Raw genomic sequence first — 19,267 nt, forward strand, 5'->3', positions numbered from 1 at the left:
CTAGTGACACCCACTTCGATACTCAGTATGATACTGGTTTACATTGTTCTCTTATGCTTTCTTCCTGCAAAGCTTAGATTTCTTATCAAACTGCCAGCTCCTTGAAGGGAAGGGTCATGTTTTCATCTCTCATTGCCTGCTTCCTTCCCCAGTTCCATTTCCTAAATCTTGCCATACACCAAGTTGGGCATATTTGTTGGCATGTATTGATGATCATTCATATAAAGAAATGGTTCCTTGTAACTTATCAGTATACATATTATTAAGGTACATATATATATTAAAGTACATATCAAAATATTGGGGAATTTAGAAGAAAAAATAAAGCTTTCTGCTGAGTGCTCATGGCTCAGGCCTATAATCCTATAATCCTAGCTATTAAGAAGCTTGAGAGGCAGGCATTGGTGACTCACAACTGCAATCCTAGCTACTTAGGAGGCTAAGATCTGAGGACCATGGTTCAAAGCCAGCCTGGGCAGAAAAGTCCTTGAGACTCTCAACTCTAATAAAGCTACTCAGAAAAAGCCAGAAGTGTTGCTGTGACTCAAGTGGTAGAGTTCCAGCCTTGAGCACAAAGTTTAGGCTCATAGACAGTGCACAAGCTCTGAGTTCAAGGCCCAGGAATGGAAATAAATAAATAAATATATATATATAAATAAATAAATGACAGATCTGAGAATTGTGGTTGGAAGCCAGCCTAGACAGGAAAGTCATTCAAATAGTTATCTCCAGTTAACTGGCAAAAAGCCAGAAGCAGAGCTGTGGCTCAAGTGGTAGAGCATCAGTCTTGAGCAAATAAGCTAAGGGACAGTAGATGTCAAGCTCTGGTCCAAGCAAAGCAAAATAAGGAAAATAACAGAAAGGAAAAGAAACCTGATGGACATTATCTACATATATCCAGTCCACTGATAGAGGTAGAGATTCCACCTTAAAAGCATTGTTCAATGCCCTGCATGCACAAAGGATTCCAATGTTTCTAATAATGAGAGCAAGTCAGTAGGAAAAATCATAGTCATGCTAGGATTTGAAGCAGTCTAGTTTCAGACCCAGGCCTACATATGACCCACATTATAGAAGAGCCTGAGAGAGACCCAACTATTGCTGAAATGGCACCAAGGCAGCTTTTACTTCTAAGAGGGTAGAAAAGAGATCAATCTATTATAAAGCAAAACAAAACCTTTCTGGGCCCCCTTTGGACAAAAGCTAAGAACATTAGCCTTAGGTTTCTATAAAAGGCTTTCTGAAGAAAAGAACTAAAATTAAAAGAACAGCAGGAGGTCATTTCCATGTTAGCACACTCATTATCAGGGACTTGACTTGGTGCAGGTGCCTGGATCAGAGCCTGGAGTCTGGGCCCAGCAGTTCCTCCTAATCCATCCCGTGTCCTGAAGCACATCACCTGCCCACCTCTACGTGGAGGTGATACCAGCAGGCCATTTTCTAAAGTAGAAATCTCTGTGCACATGTTGTCTTTCCAGGGCCCAGCAAAGCTGGCTTGATCGTATCTTCCTCCCTGGGCAACTTGACAAATGTCCAGAAGACAGCTGCCAAGATGGGTTAAGATATTTTAAGTATCCTTTCAGAAAGGTTAAGGGATTTGACTGGAGAAGAAAAATTGAATAATTATCTTCAAACAGATGAAGAGCTTTCATCCATAGCTGGTGAAAACACAGGGACCACATGTTCCCAGTCTGCACTAAGCATCGACAGGATGAATGTCTTTCTGGAACTACTTCATCTGAGGAAGGGTGCGGAAGACAGAGATAATGGGACCAAACTGTGGCTGGTTCTGAACTATACTAAAGACAATCTCAAAGCCCCTGCCTGGTCCAAATTGCCTCATTACCTTCCCCTCAAACCATTCCCTGAATATCCTGCCTGTTGTTCCCAAGGTGGCTGCTTGTTTTGGGCTATTTCATGAATATCACATAGTACCTATCCCAGGGCTTACTGTCTCCATCTTATAGAAGAGAAATCAGAAGCTCTAAACTAGTAAGCACAACAGTCAGGATCTAAGACTATGCTCTTTTCTAGAGAGAAGACTGACTGGTCTCTATTACATGTGGTTGCAGGAAGAGGAGATGTATCCCTGCTTCTCCTCTTCCACTTGCCCCAGTCCCACAAAACTCAATTCCACCAGAACTTGAGTTTATTTTACTTTTTGAAGGGTGGAGATTGAACTCAGAGCATGACCCTTCCTAGGCAAGTGCTCTACTGTTTATGTTATATTCCAGACTTTTTTTAAAATCTCCATTGAGTTTGGGTCTTGCTTTTTTGTTGCTCGTCATTAGTCTTGACCATGATCCTCCTATTTATGCTTCCTGCTGTAGTTGGGATGACTGCACACTCCATTTATTTCTTCTGTTATGTTGGGGAAGTCTCACACACTTTTTTTTTTTGCTAAGCTGACCTAGGAATCTCTTGATCTCTACCTCCTGAGCATCTAGGTTGATAGGGTCTAGAATTTGATTTAGCTGTATTACTTGTGATTCATGTACTGCCAAAATCATTTTAATTCAATTACATTCTCCATATGCTATCAGAGAAATAGCTTGGTGAACCAAACATCCCAGTGAGGCCTACTTCATACTAGTTCTATTGAAGAACTCTTCTCAATAAGCACCACACCTGGAAGAAGGCCAAAAGAGCCTGTTAGTCTGAGGTCACATCCTGACCCTCACTCAGTGGCCTGTTACTAATGGTGCACTGCTCTGTAACGATAAAGAATAAGAAATCATATACAAATATCAACAAAGAAAGAAATACTAACTAATGAATCAGTGAGAAACAATCATTTTACACCTTTGAGAATTACATTGTTGCTTATGCTTCTGTTATCTGGGGTGCCTATGCTTTGCCTTAAGTGCCTGATGAACCTATAGCTCCATGCTTGCTAGGAAGCTATGATGAATTCCACAAAATAAGAAGCAACCTGACTCTGGAGGTTTTCACAAGACAATTCTATGAATAAGTCCACTCTTGGGATAAAGTGTCTAAAACCATACCTGTCCCCCAAAGTCTACTTCTTTCAACCCCTTCTCCCTGCTGTGGATATTAGCTCTCCCTTAGCCATGAACTCTGACAGGTGTCTACTTAAATTATACCAAAGGATTAAAAAAAATCACATGACCAGAAATGACCTTAACTATCAACCAAGCTGACCCTCTACTTCTAGGGTTAGGTTCCCTGGATTAGCTAAAACACACAGCAGTCAAATCCTATTACGGCCAGCTGCACAGGGCATGCAAGCAGTGGAATTTTATTAGACAGTTAGAAATCACATTATCCAGCCAGGTTTTCTAACAACATGTGAGCAAGAAAAAGAATCCTGTGGCACATCCTAGAAGAAGGGGTATATTCACACACACACACACACACACACACACACACACACACACACACACACTTCTCTGAGCTCTTTGGAATTTACATGTGCTAGAAAGTTTATGCATTTTCTACAAATACATTTTTTTTTCATTGATGGGCTGGAGCATTGGAGATGGGAGGAGCTGGAGCTCGGAAAAGGGATGTTTGGTGGCAGAATAATAGAGTGGTAAGACTTTAGCTATGCCTCATTTCAACTCTCTTTTCACCCTTCCACAGAACACGTGTAGTTATTTTACTCAAGCAAGGGACTTTGGCAAGAATCTGCACATGTCCACAGTCCATAAATCAAACAGCATGACTGAAACAACCACTGTTCACTTCTCATGGTCTAGGAATTGAATGTTATAGTCTCTTATTCTCTTGATCCTCTCTTCCCCCTCCCAACTCCTACCAAAATCCAAACCATCTCCAGACCAGGAGCCTTCATAGTTTAAGCCATAGACCTAGGAGAACAGATGGGTACGACATAAAGGGATCACAACAAGAATAAGCTTGGAGGAAGGGACTATCATACCCTCCACCCACAGAAAGCATCCCAAGTCAAAGAACAGAAAGGACGAGGAGGAGGAGGAGGAGGAGGAGCAGGAGGAGGAGGAGGAGGAGCAGGAGGGGGAGGAGGAGGAGGAGGAGGGGGAGGAGGAGGAGGAAGAGAGGGAGGAGGAGGGGGAGGAGGAGGAGGAGGAGCAGGAGGAGGAGGAGGGGGAGGAGGAGGAGGAGGAGGAGTGGGAGGAGGGGGAGGAGGAGGAGGAGGAGGGGGAGGAGGAGGAGCAGGAGGAGGAGGAGGAGGAGCAGGAGGGGGAGGAGGGGGAGGAGGAGGAGGAGGAGGGGGAGGAGGAGGAGCAGGAGGAGGAGGAGGAGGAGCAGGAGGGGGAGGAGGGGGAGGAGGAGGGGGAGGAGGAGGAGCAGGAGGAGGAGGAGGAGGAGCAGGAGGGGGAGGAGGGGGAGGAGGAGGAGGGGGAGGAGGAGGAGGAAGAGAGGGAGGAGGAGGGGGAGGAGGAGGAGGAAGAGAGGGAGGAGGAGGGGGAGGAGGAGGAGGAGCGGGAGGAGAGGGAGGAGGAGGAGGAGGAGGGGGAGGAGGAGGAGGAGCGGGAGGAGGGGAGGAGGAGGAGGAGGAGCGGGAGGAGGGGAGGAGGAGGAGGAGCGAGAGGAGGAGGAGGAGAAGGAGCAGGAGGAGGAGGAGGGGGGGGAGGAGCAGGAGGAGGAGGGGGAGGAGGAAAAAAAAGAGTAGAAAAATGTCTTCTTTTCTCCAGAGCAACACATGCTAACACTTTTCAGATCCTGGCATGTAACAGCGTTTCTAAAGTAAACTCTATTTTCTTCAGATGAAAGAGATTTTTTTTAAAAGACTCAGAATTTAACCCAATGAAAATTGCTTTGGCTACTCACATGCAATAAATGATACAAGCAAAAAGGATTAAAAAAATCAATTGCTTCTGATTTATTCATTCATTCACTGCCCATCTCTTTTTCCTCTAAGGTTAAAAAAATATATATGTCTTCTATAATTTTGCACGTCATTAATCTTTTTGAGGAAAAGGAAAATAATCCAAGTCTGCCACGGGTAACCCAGAATCTTGGCAACAGAAATACATATTTAATTAAGATTATGGAAGTAAAAATGGAATTGATTTTTGCCTAGCAAATGTTTCAGACGTCACTGTTAACCTTAAGTCTGGTGAATTTGGAGCCCATACCACATTAAGAATATTAAAAGTACAAGGCTTAAGCCAGGCGCCAGTGGCTACTCAGGAGGCTGAGATCTGAGGATCTCAGTTCAAAGCCAGCCCCGGCAGGAAAGTCCGTGAGAGACTCTTATCTCCAATAAACCACCAGAAAACCAGAAGTCGCACTGGGTCTCAAGTGGTAGGGTGCTAGCTTTGAGCTGAAGAACTGAGGGACAGTGTCTAGGCCCAGAGCTCAAGCCCCACGACCAACAACAACAACAAAAGTACAAGGCTTCACCTTTCTGTTTGCTTTATGGTTGGGATTTTTTATTGTTGTTTTGGTTTGTTGTTTTGTTGTTGCTGTCTGAGACAGAGTCTTGCTATGTTGCTTCAAACTCCTGGGCTCAAGCAATCTTCCTGTGTCAGGTAGACTACAACTAGATGGGACTACTGGCATGTACCATTGGAACTGTGTAGGTTGATTTAGTTCTTGATCTGGGTGGTGGGTGCACTGGTACTTTTCTTTGGTCCCTTTTGTAGGTTTTTAATATTTCATGCAAAATATTGTTAAATCCTCAAACATTCTGCCACAGATTCTATTCCTGGGCTGACTGCATAGAAGGGAAGTTGGAAATACCAAACTGCAATTTCAATAAAGAGCAGAAAGTGTAAGCAACCAATTCTGAAAGGGATTTAAAGCTTTAAACCTCTGACAAATCACTGAGATCTCATGAAGGACTGAATTCTACTTTGATCCCCATATGCACACAATTACTGAATACTCCTGAACACCTGAGGAGACTGGATGATAAATGAGCTGAGTGAGAATGATCAGGCACCATTATCAAGTGTGTCATTTGACCAGCTCCTTTGAATTTCTGTACTTATCATCTTTCTTCCTTTCAAAGAACCATCAGCCAGAGGCTGTGCGTAGGATTTGACTTTGTGCTTGTGATTCTCAGTATTTTGGGCAGACAATGTGAATGCCTGAGAATGTACCTAACAGAACTGAAAGGGTATGTGGTCCATCTTTTCCTTAGGGATGTAGCTCCCAAACATCAGTGTGTATGTGTACTGGCTCTTGAACTCAGGGCCTTGGTGCTGTCTTTAGGTTTTTCACTCAAGGCTGGCACTCTTCCACTTGAGCTAAGGCTCTACTTTCTGGGAATAAAGAATCTTGAGGACTATCCTATACAGACTGGCTTTGAACCCTGACCAGCAGATCTCAGCCTTCTGGGTAGCTAAGATTACAGGCATGATGAGCCACTCATGCCTGGCCCAAACACCACCCTTTTACATTGCCAAGAAGAACTAGCTCTGGTTTCCCAATGTCTCTACTATGCCATTAAAACCAACTCTTTTAGTCTCTTGCCCACAGACAGAGAAGAAGGAAAGGAAAGATGGTTCAGTGGTTATATGTCTGCTTGTCAAACATTTAAGGCCTTCCATGATCACCTTGTTTCTGTATGAACATGGCTTTCTTTTCTAGCCTCTCTTTCTTCCCTGATTGTTCAGTCTTCACTACTCAGCACAAAACCTTAAAAGGAATTAAATGAGCACAGAAAAAAAAAATCAAAAGAGGCTGCTGTAAAAAGAAGATAGAAGGAGAATCCAACTATCAGAGAAAATCCACACTGTGTAATCAACCAGTGGAGAGCAGTGTTCCCTTCTTCCATTCTTTCTCTTTAATAACAGGGCTTTTGCTATGTAAAGAACTGGCAAAAGAGTCTAAAAATGCTCTAACGAAGATTCTGAAGTTTGACACCTTATTTGTTTTGTTTCTGAAAACTGTTAGACCAACTGGTTTTACTTCCTCCTCAGAGCAGAGACACAAACCCCACACAAGCCTCCTGGGAGAGGCTGTCTCTTGGCCAAACCTGCCCTGCACATGGTATGTGGAAACGCCTGTTTTACTGGCCTTTCTTTGGTAAGTCAGAAATCTTCCCTCTGCTCCACTACTAACAGATGGCTAGTCCCTTTTGGTATACAGGCAGAGTGTCTTCAAAATAACCTTCCCCTTTAAAGTGTGCCAATTAATTAAATATCACAGTGATATGTTCCAGCTGAGCAAGGAAGGGAGCAATCCAGGACAAAAAGATGAGAGGTCACGCTCTCCTACCTTCACCTGATGAACCCGAGAGATCGATGATCACATACACTTTTCCTTCTGGCTCCAGATCAATCTGCAATTAAGAAAATGACAGTGACTCTGTTAGTGTATTGTGTGGGCAACTGGAGAGTTCCACACAGTTCCATCCCAAGCTGCTAAAACCTAAAGTCACAACTCCATGAGATTCATCAGCTCACAATTTGTCAAGTGCTAGATGAGATGAAAATGAAGGCATTCCAACATCGACTGGATGCATCCTGTGTACTGAATTACAGTACTGAGAAGTCTGATGCACACTGAAAGGTAGTGAGGAAGGTTCTCAGTGGGAACTAATTCTGCTCCACATGTGACATTTGAAAAACCTCTGGAGACATTATTTGTTTGTGTGTGGGGGTGGGTGGGTGGGTGTCAGTGCTGAGGCTTGAACTCAGAGCCTGGGCACTGTCCCTGATCTTCTTTTGCTCAAGACTAGCACTTAAGCCACAGTGTCACTTCCGGCTTTTTCTGTTTATGTGGTGCTGAGACATTGAACCCAGGGCTTCACGCATGCTAGGCAAGCACTCTACCACTAAGCCACATTCCCAGCCCTGTCCCTTACCTTTTTAATCTCAAGGCTAGTGTTCTACCACTTGAGCCACAGCTCTACTTCTGGCATTTTGCTGGTTAACTGGAGATAAGAGTCTAATAGACTTTCCTTCTCAGGTTGACTTCAAACCATGATTCTCAGATCTCAGTCTCATGAGAAGCTAGGATTATAGGTGTGAGCTACTAATACCAGGTTTTGGTAGGTTTTTAATTGCCTTAACTGTGGAGACCATGTCACAACTGGTGTTTAAAGGGTAGGAACCAGGGAGCCGTGAAACATCCTACAGTGCAAAGGACAGTTCCCACAAGTAGTGTACAAGTTGAAAAGTACTGTGTGGTCCCAATTTCTAGATAAAGAAACGATGCTCAGAGTTCCAAGGTAAATGGGAATGCTGAGATTCGATGTCAAGATTGTCCAAAGAACTCATGTTCTATATTCTGCTGCTTCCAGAGACATGAACAAAATAAAAGATGTTCTTGCTCTCACCATGTTTATAATCTTATCAAAAAGTTAAAAAAAAAAAAAAAACAGTGCTGAATCCCCACTTAATGGTAACCAACAGACAATTACTGATCACCTATCAGAGGAACCTGTAGCCAGTGCAGAAAAGCAGTCTTGGGCAAGAAAGGAAAGACATTCCAGATGGAAGAAACAACCTAATCAGAGATTTGGAATGTATATAGTGCCTCTCGAAGATTGAGGGACCCCTGTGCTCAGGTTGTGTCTTGAAGGTACAGGTGTTCTGCAAACTCCATTTTCTACAGGGCAGTAATAAGATCATCAATACTGTTCAATGCTCATCACTGACCTTCTCAAGCTACCTCCCCTCAAATCCAGCTAACTATTGCTACACAGAATCAAGCTGGTGAAACTACAAAGTGTGTGTTGGGGCGGGGGAGGGGGGGGGTCGGGAGACAACCAGAGGGGGACGGGCATTTTTACAGTGAAGACATCTTTGCAAGGTCTGAACTCTCCTAACAGAAACTGTATGTATTATCCAGAAGAAAGAGTAGTAACTCCGGAAACCCTGGATCATAAAGTCCCCTTACCCGCTTTCCTTGTAGAGGCCTTTTCAGCCTCCACAATCCCATCTGTCTACGTAGAGCTGTAATTGGTTCACAAGTGCCAGGCTCTCTTCCCAACAAGCTGTGCGTTTCTTGAGGGCAGGTACCACAATCTCCTCCTTTTCATTTTCCATTTGTCCCCAGCAAAGAGCAAGCATTCATTTAGCAAGTCATACTTAGAAAGAGGCAGGCTGGTGGACACCCCCTGCTCCTTCAAGGTCAAGGTCAATTATCACTTTTTCTCTCCAGCATTTCCAAACGTACTCGGAATTCATTACGCCCTTATCTGTGCTCTCACAGTTTATCAGACATGTCCTAATCAAGGCTCTATTAAACCGTGACACATTGTCTATCCAGCTATCTTTCCTGCTAGATAAAATGTATGATGTCCGTATTTGTATCCTCAGCTCACCATCTGTTGGTCAGGAAACAATGAATATATACTGAGGGAGGTGGGGGAAAAGGCTCTATGCGCAGGACTGCAGAGTCTATTCTGCATCATTCATCTCTCCAAACCTCCATCTTTGGAGAAAGGCAGGCCCATGGTCTATATTAAAGTGTCATTTGAATCAAAGGGAAGTCAAGGAGTGCTCTTGAGGCAGTGAAACTCAATTTGAATGGATGTTTCTAGGTCACCCTTCCCAGAGTCCACACTTCCACAATCCCACTGCATTGCCAGACTCAGCCTTTTGTTAGGAGTTTACTGCTTTCTTCCAGCTTTCCTCTTCTTCCATGCCCCATGGATGAGGCCACTGAGGAGAGTCCAGATACCCCAGAGAGGAGGTGAATGAGTGCGGTGAACAGAACTGCTCACTCGACCCTGGGATCCAGAAGAGAAACAATTACCAAACTCGTGGTGATTGTTCTCATCCCTTTCACCTTAAGAATCCACAGTTTTAAGTTTACAGGTTAAGAAAAGATGCTCAAAACTTTCCCCTCTAATACTGACCTAGCGCCTGTACTGATTTACAACAGGAAAAACAGCAAGTGACTCTCCTAAACAGAGCCAAACCAGATTTCTGTCCCTGCCAAAGTTCAAAATTATCAGGGGCCCTTCTGCCCCAAAGCATGGAATTTAAATAATGTATGTTTCTTAGAGATTAGATCATCCCCACTAAAAATCCTCCAGCAAAATGAAACACTTTCTCACATCCTCCAAGTCAAAGATTTCCCACGAACTGTGGAGTTTATTGGCGAAGCACAATGCTATCTGGGAAAAGCAAGGAGGAAGAGAGCAAAGGAATGAGATGGGGTGGTGAAGCCTATCAGAAGGCAGGCGGGGAGCCTAGTTTTGCATGCAAAGGGGGAGTGAGAAACCCATGGCAGAGAGGACAGGTCATTGACGATAAAATGCATTTAGGATATTAACATTCAAGATAGCGATCAGAAACTATTTGAGCACCCACTGCTGCCTCAATGCTGGTGAGCTGTATTTCCCAAGAGAAAAATAGAAATTAAGCTATTAAACATGCCACAAGCAACAAAGAGCTTCGCAGCCTGAGCAGATGGTCACAGTGCCCTGGCCAAGCCCCACTCAGCCAGGAGAACAGGCTCTGAGAAGCTACCCAGGGTGGCAGCACTTCACTGCTGAAGACTGGAGGTCTTACCAGGTACGAAAGGTGGTGGAGAGTGGTACAGCTTCATGGCCAAATGAATTTAATCACAGATTCTGTCCACAATGACATGACCTGCATAATGAAGCCATGTGGGTGTCCAGCTCTGCACAATCCTGAGAAGCATGAGTGCATGCCACTGCTGGGCAGCTGGGACTACATAAAAGGAGACCTGCCTCCTCCTCATAGCCATTTCCAGGTTAGTCCTGAACCCCTGTTGTGCTCCAGATTCCTCCCACTTGTCCCAGATGTGTCAAATCTTTGAAGATCCCATACCTCTCTTGCAGTTCTCCAGCTACCACCTCTGTTCTCTACAGCCCTGATGTTCTTTCAAGCTACAGTGCCTTTAGCTATGCCTCCAAGTAGGACCAAACAGTGGGGGACATAGCCTTTGGCATCAGGCTAGGGCTGATTCCAGTTTTGTCCTTTACCTGCAGACTGACTTTACAATGATTGACTCACCATGAGCTTCGGATTTGTGTGTGTGTGTGTGTGTGTGTGTGTGTGTGTGTGTGTGTGTGGTGTGTGTGCACGGTGTGTGTATGTGTATGTGCATGTGTGTGCCAGTACTAGAATTTGACCTTAGGTAATGTTCTTTCTACTGTGACAAGGCATTTGCTTGTCCCAAGTTGATATTATTGCATGTTACTACAAACCTGTCTGATGACTTTACAGTGGTGGCTGCAAATATCAAATAAAGAACCAAGATAGAAGCCTTGTATCCAGCGTGAGGGAAAGTCAAAGGCAAGCAATACACTTCTGGTACCATACCTCTGGGTATGGGTCTCCTGAGAGACAGAAGAGGAGGGGGACCACGGGTTTCACATTTATTGTGCCTCAAACACTGGGTTGGGAGCTATACCTGACTCAGTCTGTTGTGAAGTTGGCAATAGTCCCTCTTTCTAGGTTAGAAAAATTAGGGTACAGGGCTGGGAAGGTGGCTCAGTGGTAGAGCGCTTGCCTTGCATGCATGAGGCCCTGGGTTCGATTCCTCAGCACCACATAAGCAAAAAGAAAAAAAGCCGGAAGTGGCGCGGTGGCTCAAGTGGTAGAGCGCTAGCCTTGAGCTGAAGAGCTGAGGGACAGCACCCAGGCTGAGTTCAGGCCCCACGACTGGACCCAAAAAAAAAAAAAAAAGAAAAATTGGGGTACAGAAGGCTTTCAGCAAGAATATTTTCCCAGGTCTTTCCTAGTACCCTAGAAAGATGGCTCTTCCTCCAATCTCCTGTCAGACTTGGTCCCTACCCGCCTCCAACAGGCCCTCAGTGGCTTTTCTGACAGCCTGTGCAAGGCACATGCTCCTTCATTCAGCCTCCATCTTCTGTGTCCTCGTTCTCCATTTCAGGAGTCATTGGCTTCCCCAACCAGATCTCTCACATGCCCACACTGCCCACACTGAGCCAAGAGGAAGATCTACATACAGTAAGAGCTCCACTCATTCAAACTCAAAACTACCATATAAAGAAAAGGCCAAAGCATGGAAACTTCTGGAAATGTAATATTTAAAAGCAAAACCAACTCCTAGTGAGTTCTTTTGACTCCAAGCACCACACAATTCCACTTATATAGTGCCCTAGAACTAAACTAGTTGACAGTGACAAAAAACAAACAAGCATGGAGTCACCTCCTGGAAGTGGAGGGTGATGGGTAATTTCTCTATCTTGATTGTAGGTATCCTTATATGAATGTATACAACTGGCAGAATGTGTCAAGCCATACACTTAAAATGACTGTTCTTAATTGTTATATAATATAAATAACACTTCGATGAAGTAGCTCTTTGAAAAGGAAAGAAAGAGGGCCTCGCTTCACATAAGGATTCCTTCACAAGTTCCCTTTAAATAACAAATCATCTTTCCACCCTCAGAGCATTTCAAAATTTCATATTCCATTTTTAAAAATAAAAAAGTCTCATTCAGAGTTTTTCACAAGCACATCTGTCACACAACATAATGTACACCTACCCGGGTGGGCGCACACATTCACACAACACCCACGTGTGCAAACACATTCACAGGCACACAGCTGAGCCACCTTCCCCTGTCGTCTGCGATCAAAATACAATAATAGCAAGAAAAACACACCCAAAATGTAGGCTCCAGAGTCTCCTGAATTACTTAAAGCTGTCTCTCTATGTGTGGGACTCCATTTCTGCATAGATAAAACAAGATAATGAGACCAAATGCTCTGGGATGTTTTCTAATGACCTAAATATGTATGAATAGGGGATTGCTTAAATAAATGCTAGTACACCATTTGGTACATCACTCTGCAAGTCCTAACAAAGAATGAAGAGATCAAAATGTACTGGCTGGTATAAAACGATCACTGAGATATATTAAGTGGGGAACAAAGGGAGGTACAATATGTTTGCTGTGCTAGCCTGCCATCTGAAACAAAGGGGTACATATGTGGGTATGTACACACACACACACACACACACACACACACACGTGTTCTAGAAACATACACCTCCAGGAGGAGTCTTAATCAACAGGAAGTAAGAAACTGCTTCAAAAAATCATTGCAGGATAGGAGGACCAGGAGTCAGGAGAGTGCCTATACTTCTGTTAAGTCTTTCTGTTTTTACAATTACATTCCAAGGTAATCTGTTGCAAAGTTTAAGTCAATATCGCTCTTAAAAAATAAAACATCCCTTAAACCCCATGGACTATTCTCATCTCCAGTCCCTCAGTATGTAGCTGGCATCAGCTACCAGACACGCCTCAAATAAATGTCCATCAACTCTGGCTGCCCCATTCCTTTCCCATTACCCACAGCCAGGTCACAGGAGCCAACTGAACAGCAGCCAGCATCAACTTGTGAAACTTGTGTTATCTGGACCAGAGACCTACACTATACATCCTACATCTCAATGTGCTACCAATGGAGCAAACAGTTTCTGCTCCCCTTTTTCAGTGGGGACTCTCTTCTGGGCAGAGCTGACTCCCTTGGATAACAGAGGTGACTGAAAACAACTCCATGGATATGCAAATGTTTTCCCTAGCCAAGAAAACATCCAAAGGTACCAAACCTAATACAGAGTGTATAATGATTTGCTAAGCATCATTTAGCCACAAGCTATTGTTTCCATCTTCGAGGGTAATGGCAGTTCATGACTGTCCAAAGAGGAGATAGTGGGCACAAACAGTAGGAGACAGAATTTCCTTACATTCTGAAAAGAAAAATTCTCTGTTAGCAATCTGCATTTGGCAGTACATGTTTTGTTTTAGAATGGTCTCTCTCACTGGGTGTTATGAGTATGTGTTTTACTTTACTTATTTCTCACATTAAACCAATATATCTAAAGGCTTTGAAGCTAGACCACCTGGGTTCAAATCCCAGGGCCATCTACTACAAGCAATATGGTACATACTGTGATTCCCTCCTCTTATAAGATGAGAATGTCAGCCAGCCTGACTGGTGGCTCATGCCTGTAATTGTAGCTCTTCAGGAGGCTGAGATCTGAGGATTGAGGTTTGAAGCTAGTCAGAGCAGTGAAGACCGTGAGACTCTCTTATCTATCTCCAATTAACCAGCAAAAAGCTAGAAAGACAGGTGCAGCTCAGGGGCCAGCCTTCAGTAAAAAAGCCAAGAGAAAGCTTGAGACCCTGAGTTCAAGTCCCAGTACTGGCATTAAAAAAGAAAAAAAGTTGAGGGACTGGAAAGGTGGCTCAGTGGAAGAGTGCTTGCCTCGAATGCATGAGGCCCAGGGTTCGATTCCTCCATACTACATAAACAGAAAAAGCTCAAGTGGCGCTGTGGCTCAAGTGGTAGAATGCTAGCCTTGAGCTGAAGAGCTCAGGGACAGGCCCAAGCCCAGAGTTCAAGACCCACAACCAAAAAAAAAAAGAAGAAATGTCCTTGTGAAAAAAACAGACAATTGGACAAGATGGTGAAGTCCTTGGTGCCATGGCTAGCACACAGCTAGCTGGCTGCCTATAAATGTTAGCTGCTGGGTCACTGCAGTCATTTCTCACCTTGCCTGTGAGCACCCCAAGGGCAGAGCCAGATCCCTCCTTTGGATGGCTCCCGTTTTTATCTAGTTGATCATCAACAAAGACTCCCAAGTGTAATTGAGTAAATCCATGTGGAACAGAGGCAAGCTCAGGTGCTGAGGATCACTGTTTTACCAGCAGCTTCCTGCCTGATAAGATCACAACCTACACAAACCTTTCACTGATGGCTTCTCACCACCATGTCAGTCTTAACTTCCTTCCTGCTCCAAGCCATTATCACTACTATCTGACCTTTTGGCTCCTCAAAAGGAAAATGTTTTTGAGCTGGGAGCTGGTGGCTCATGCCTATAATCCCAACTATTCGGGAGGGCTGAGATCTGAGGATCAGAGTTCATTCATGCCTATAATCCCAACTATTCGGGAGGGCTGAGATCTGAGGATCAGGGTTCAAAGCCAGCCACGAATGTCTGTGAAACTATCCAATTAGCCACCAAAAAGTGGGAAGCGGAGGCGTGTAGTTCAAGTAGTAGAGCAGCTTGAGGGAAAAAGTGAAGGGACACTGCCCAGACTCTGAGTTCAAGTACCAGAAGAAAAAAAAAAGAGGGGAGTGCGTGTGTGTGTGGGGGAGTATTCTATTCACAATCATCATCACAATTGAACATGCTTTACTGAGCACGACATGGGTTATCTATGGAAGGGAAGCCATATCCCAATGTGCAGCTGCTGCAGAGGTGATAGACAGCAGCTCCTTGCAGTGAGCAACATGGCCATTTTCTAAAAGCCTGAAAAAGACTAGTGTGGATGAAAGCTGGACTCTCCCAATACCAAACTCAGTTCTCCCAACTCTTGCCCTGATGCTGGAACAGCAAACAGCCTGTGCTCCAGGAGGACTTGGAAAGCACTGGTTGTGAGCTGCTCCTAGAGACTATGCTGTCTGGATAACAATAACAGAGCTGTATCTTGGCTACAAGAACAATGAAAGTAAAACCCCTTCATTATGCTCCTAGAACTCAGAGTTTTAAAGTCACCAAACTCCCAGCAAAGCAGCTGCATGGCTCAGACAATGAGCACAAATATGATATAGGCACCCAACTTCAGGGAATAAGAGCCCTCCGGAGGAACATTCCTACACGGTGATATTCTAGATAACAACTCTAGATATTTGCTCTTCTCTTTCTTCATATAGTCAGAACCATGTCCTCTTACCAAAAAAAAAAAAAAATCTCTTTATAAAAATCATGGAAGTTGGGGCTGGGAAGGTGGCTCAGTGGTAGAGTGCTTGCCTTGCATGCATGAGGCCCTGGGTTCGATTCCTCAGCACCACATAAGCAAAAAGAAAAAAGCCGGAAGTGGCGCTGTGACTCAACTGGTAGAGCACTAGCCTTGAGCTGAAGAGCTGAGGGACAGCACCCAGGCCCAGAGTTTGGGCCCCACTACTGGACCCCTCAAAAAAAAAATCATGGAAGCACCATGTGCCGGTGGCGGTGGTTTACACCTGTAATCCTACTTAGGAGGCTGAGCTCCAAGGATTGTGATGTGAAGCCAGCCTGAGCAGGAAAGTCCATGAGGCTATCATCTCTAATTAACCACAGAAAAGCTACAAGTGAAGCTGTGACTAAAGTGGTAGAACACTAGCATTGTGCAGAAAAAAGCTCAGGAGCAATGCCCAGGCTGTGAGATCAAGCCTCAAGACCAGGCAAAATAAAAACGTGGGGCATGAAATTTAAGTCAGATGCAACTTAGAAATTATTTAGTTCAAATATTGTGTGTGTGTGTGTGTGTGTGGTGCGGTGTGTGTGTGTAATCTGGGTTTACTTTAAATGTAAAACAAAGCAAGGGTAAATATTTTTCATTTTTTTCTACCAAGTTAGCCAAATTTCCTCTTGACCTATGCGCCTTTGTGTTATTTATTAAAAGATCACCAAAACTAAGTATCATGATCTGTTCAGTTTTAAGGAGTTAAACATTATAGCTAAGCATAGTGATGCACAGCTATTCAGGAGGCCAAAATAGTAGCATTGAGAGTTGGCGATCAGCCTAGGCAAAGTTAATGAGACCCTATCTCAAAAACAAAATATGAATGAACAAAACTTAGGGGTGAAGCTGAAGTGATAAAGTACTAGCCTAGCAAGGGCCAGGTCCTGGGTTCATATCCAGTATTGGCTTATCAAGATAGAGATGGGGATAGAGAGAGATGATGGTGATAGATAGGTAGGTAGACAGATAGATAGAGAACAGAGAAGATGCAGATATACAGAGGGAAATCGAGAACTATCTATCTGCTTGTGATAAATCATTCCCCAAAGTGAATCAATTTTAGTAAGTCCTATTTGGGCTTTTCTTGTGGTCACTGCAATGACCCTAAATAAGATGTTACACCGATTCCCTGATTTGTTATTTTAGGCATTATCTCTGGTCTTGCTGCTGTGATAGATGAAGATTCCATTTACTCTTTCCTTTGCCACAAAAATAATTATATATCCCAATTCTTGCTTCTTGGCCTGGGAAGATGGTTCAATAGTACAGTGTTTGTCTAGAACACAGGAGGCTCTGAGTTTGATCTCTAGTACCACCAAAAGGAAAAGAGAAATAAGAAATACTTTCAGTTCTGTTGTGAGTGTGTCTCAATGGTAGAACAATTGCCTAGCAATCATTTTGGCCCTGGGGTCAAAGTTGGTAGCATTAATTAATTACTTAATTAAATAAATAAGCAGATACTTGAAAATACATCATTTTACAATTAAAAAGCAAAACCTCAGTTCTTATCCATTCTTCTCTACAACTGCCACAAAAAGGTATCTTAAGTGTCAGTTTCTTCTTCCATTAACTGTTGACAATAGTCCTTGACTCTCCACTGTACTAGAAGATATCAGTACTTCCAGCCTTCCCACCCTCAGTCTGCCTCCCTCCTCCCCTAGCTCTATCATTATGTCTACTGTTGGAATCTTAAGTTTGATAGCACTGGTATTCTGTTTTCTAACCAGAGTCAAGTTCCATGATATATATATATATATGTGTGTGTGTGTATATGTATGTGTGTGTGTATATGTATGTATGTGTGTGTATATATATATATATATATATATATACATACATATATTTATGCTTTAAAGTCTGAAAACAATCTGGTGCCAATGGCTCACACCTGTAATCCTAGCTATTTAGAAGGCAGAGATCAAAGGATTGCAGTTTGAATCCAGCCTTCACAGAAAAGACTGAGTCTCTTATTGCCAATTAACCAGCAAAAGAGTTGGACTAGAGGTATGGCTGAAATGGTATAGCACCATCAATGACTGAAAAAAGTTGAGTGGGAGCAGGAGGCCCTGAGTTCAAGCCCCTGTACTGGCATTAAAAAAAAAAAAAAAAGCTGGGGCTGGAAAGGTGGCTGAGTGGTAGAGTGCTTGCTTGCCTTGCATGCATGAGGCCCTGAGCTCGATTCCTCAGCACCACATAAGCAGAAAAAGCCAGAAGTGTCGCTGTGACTCAAGTTATAGAGCACTTGCCTGGAGTTGAGGAGCTCAGGGACAGTGCCCAGGCCCAGAGTTCAGACCCATGACTGACAAAACAAACAAACAAACAAACAAAACCCTAAAAACTAATTAATAGCATTAAGGTTTTATAAATTATAACATCAACTGAAATATTGAATTGAAACCCCTCTGTACAATTATTTAAAGATAATTTTAAAAAATAAAAATTAAGAAAGTAAATGAATTGTATTAAACATATTTTCTCTTCATGGGTACAAGTTGAAAACCCGTATGACACCCAATGGACAACATACCTAGTATCAAATTCAAAAGGAGTCTTCTTTTACACTTGACCGATTACTTTTCTCAAATTTTTAAGTTTTCCTAACATCCTTTTTGCCCAGAATGTGCTCTTCTGGGAACTCTGTCTTCCCTCATTTGTTGGACTGCTACAGTCTACTGTACTTGTGTGTGTGTGTGTGTGTGTGTGTGTGTGTGTGTGTGTGTGTAGATGATAGGTAGATTATAAAAAGATAATAGATAGATGGATAGACACGCATATACATACATACACATATACATACATACATACATACATACATACATACATACATACATACTAGACAGATGAATACCTCCCTCCTTTGCTCTATTGTGTGCAGGTTCTAAGTTATTTCCTTGTTTTTGCTAGCAAACAGCATTCTGATTGCAGTGTCCATCGAGATGAGTACAGTTTTCTATGACTTGTTCTCACACATAATTGATAGTTCTGCTAGATCTATAGTTCTAGGTTGAAAAGCCACAATCTATCAGAACTTCCGTCTTAGTTAAGTGCCACCAATAGAACCTGACGTCTGCCTGACTTATTATTCAGCATATGACTTAGTTCGTTGCTGTGTTTTCATTCTCTGAAAGCCTTGGGAACTTTTTACCCTCAATATTCTGAATTTCACAACAATATGTCTCAGGGAATCTTTTTCGGTTCATTGTGCTGAGACTGAACTTGTAGGAAATAATCTTCTATTTGTTCTTTGTTATTGGCATTCTCCATTTCTATCATTTTTCTGAGATTCCTATTTATCTAGATGTTAGACCAGTAAGACTGATCCTTACGTTTCTTGCATTTCCACTTCTTTTATCCTTTTCTACCATATTCTAGATTTCCTTAACCTTACTTTATAACATTATTTTTGACAATATGTTGAGTTCCCAGCGTGTCTTCTTATTTTCTCATAGTTCAATTTTCTTTTTCCGGTTTTTGATATAACACATATCTAAGAATATCAACCCCATCTTCCCTTAGAACTAGATGCTGGGAGTCAGCTCTTCTAGCACAAGGACCACTGAATGAGAAATTATTATTCCTGGAAAGCTAACACTAGCTAACACTAATACTCCAAAAACAGTATACAAT

The 19,267-nt window shown here is 43.2% G+C and overlaps 1 protein-coding gene across 1 annotated transcript in view; it reads right to left on the reverse strand.

Annotated features, from left to right (window-relative positions):
- Positions 1-19,267, reverse strand: part of Prkce (protein kinase C epsilon) — a 506,608-nt gene that overhangs the window by 314,771 nt on the left and 172,570 nt on the right. The window contains exon 2 of the mRNA XM_042675470.1: positions 7,171-7,234. Within this exon, the coding sequence (XP_042531404.1) occupies positions 7,171-7,234 (64 nt within the window). The remainder of the gene's footprint in view (positions 1-7,170; positions 7,235-19,267) is intronic.

Source organism: Dipodomys spectabilis, unplaced genomic scaffold (genome assembly GCF_019054845.1).
Source record: "Dipodomys spectabilis isolate Male_0828 unplaced genomic scaffold, ASM1905484v1 ptg000026l, whole genome shotgun sequence".
NCBI classification, from domain to species: Eukaryota; Metazoa; Chordata; class Mammalia; order Rodentia; family Heteromyidae; genus Dipodomys; species Dipodomys spectabilis.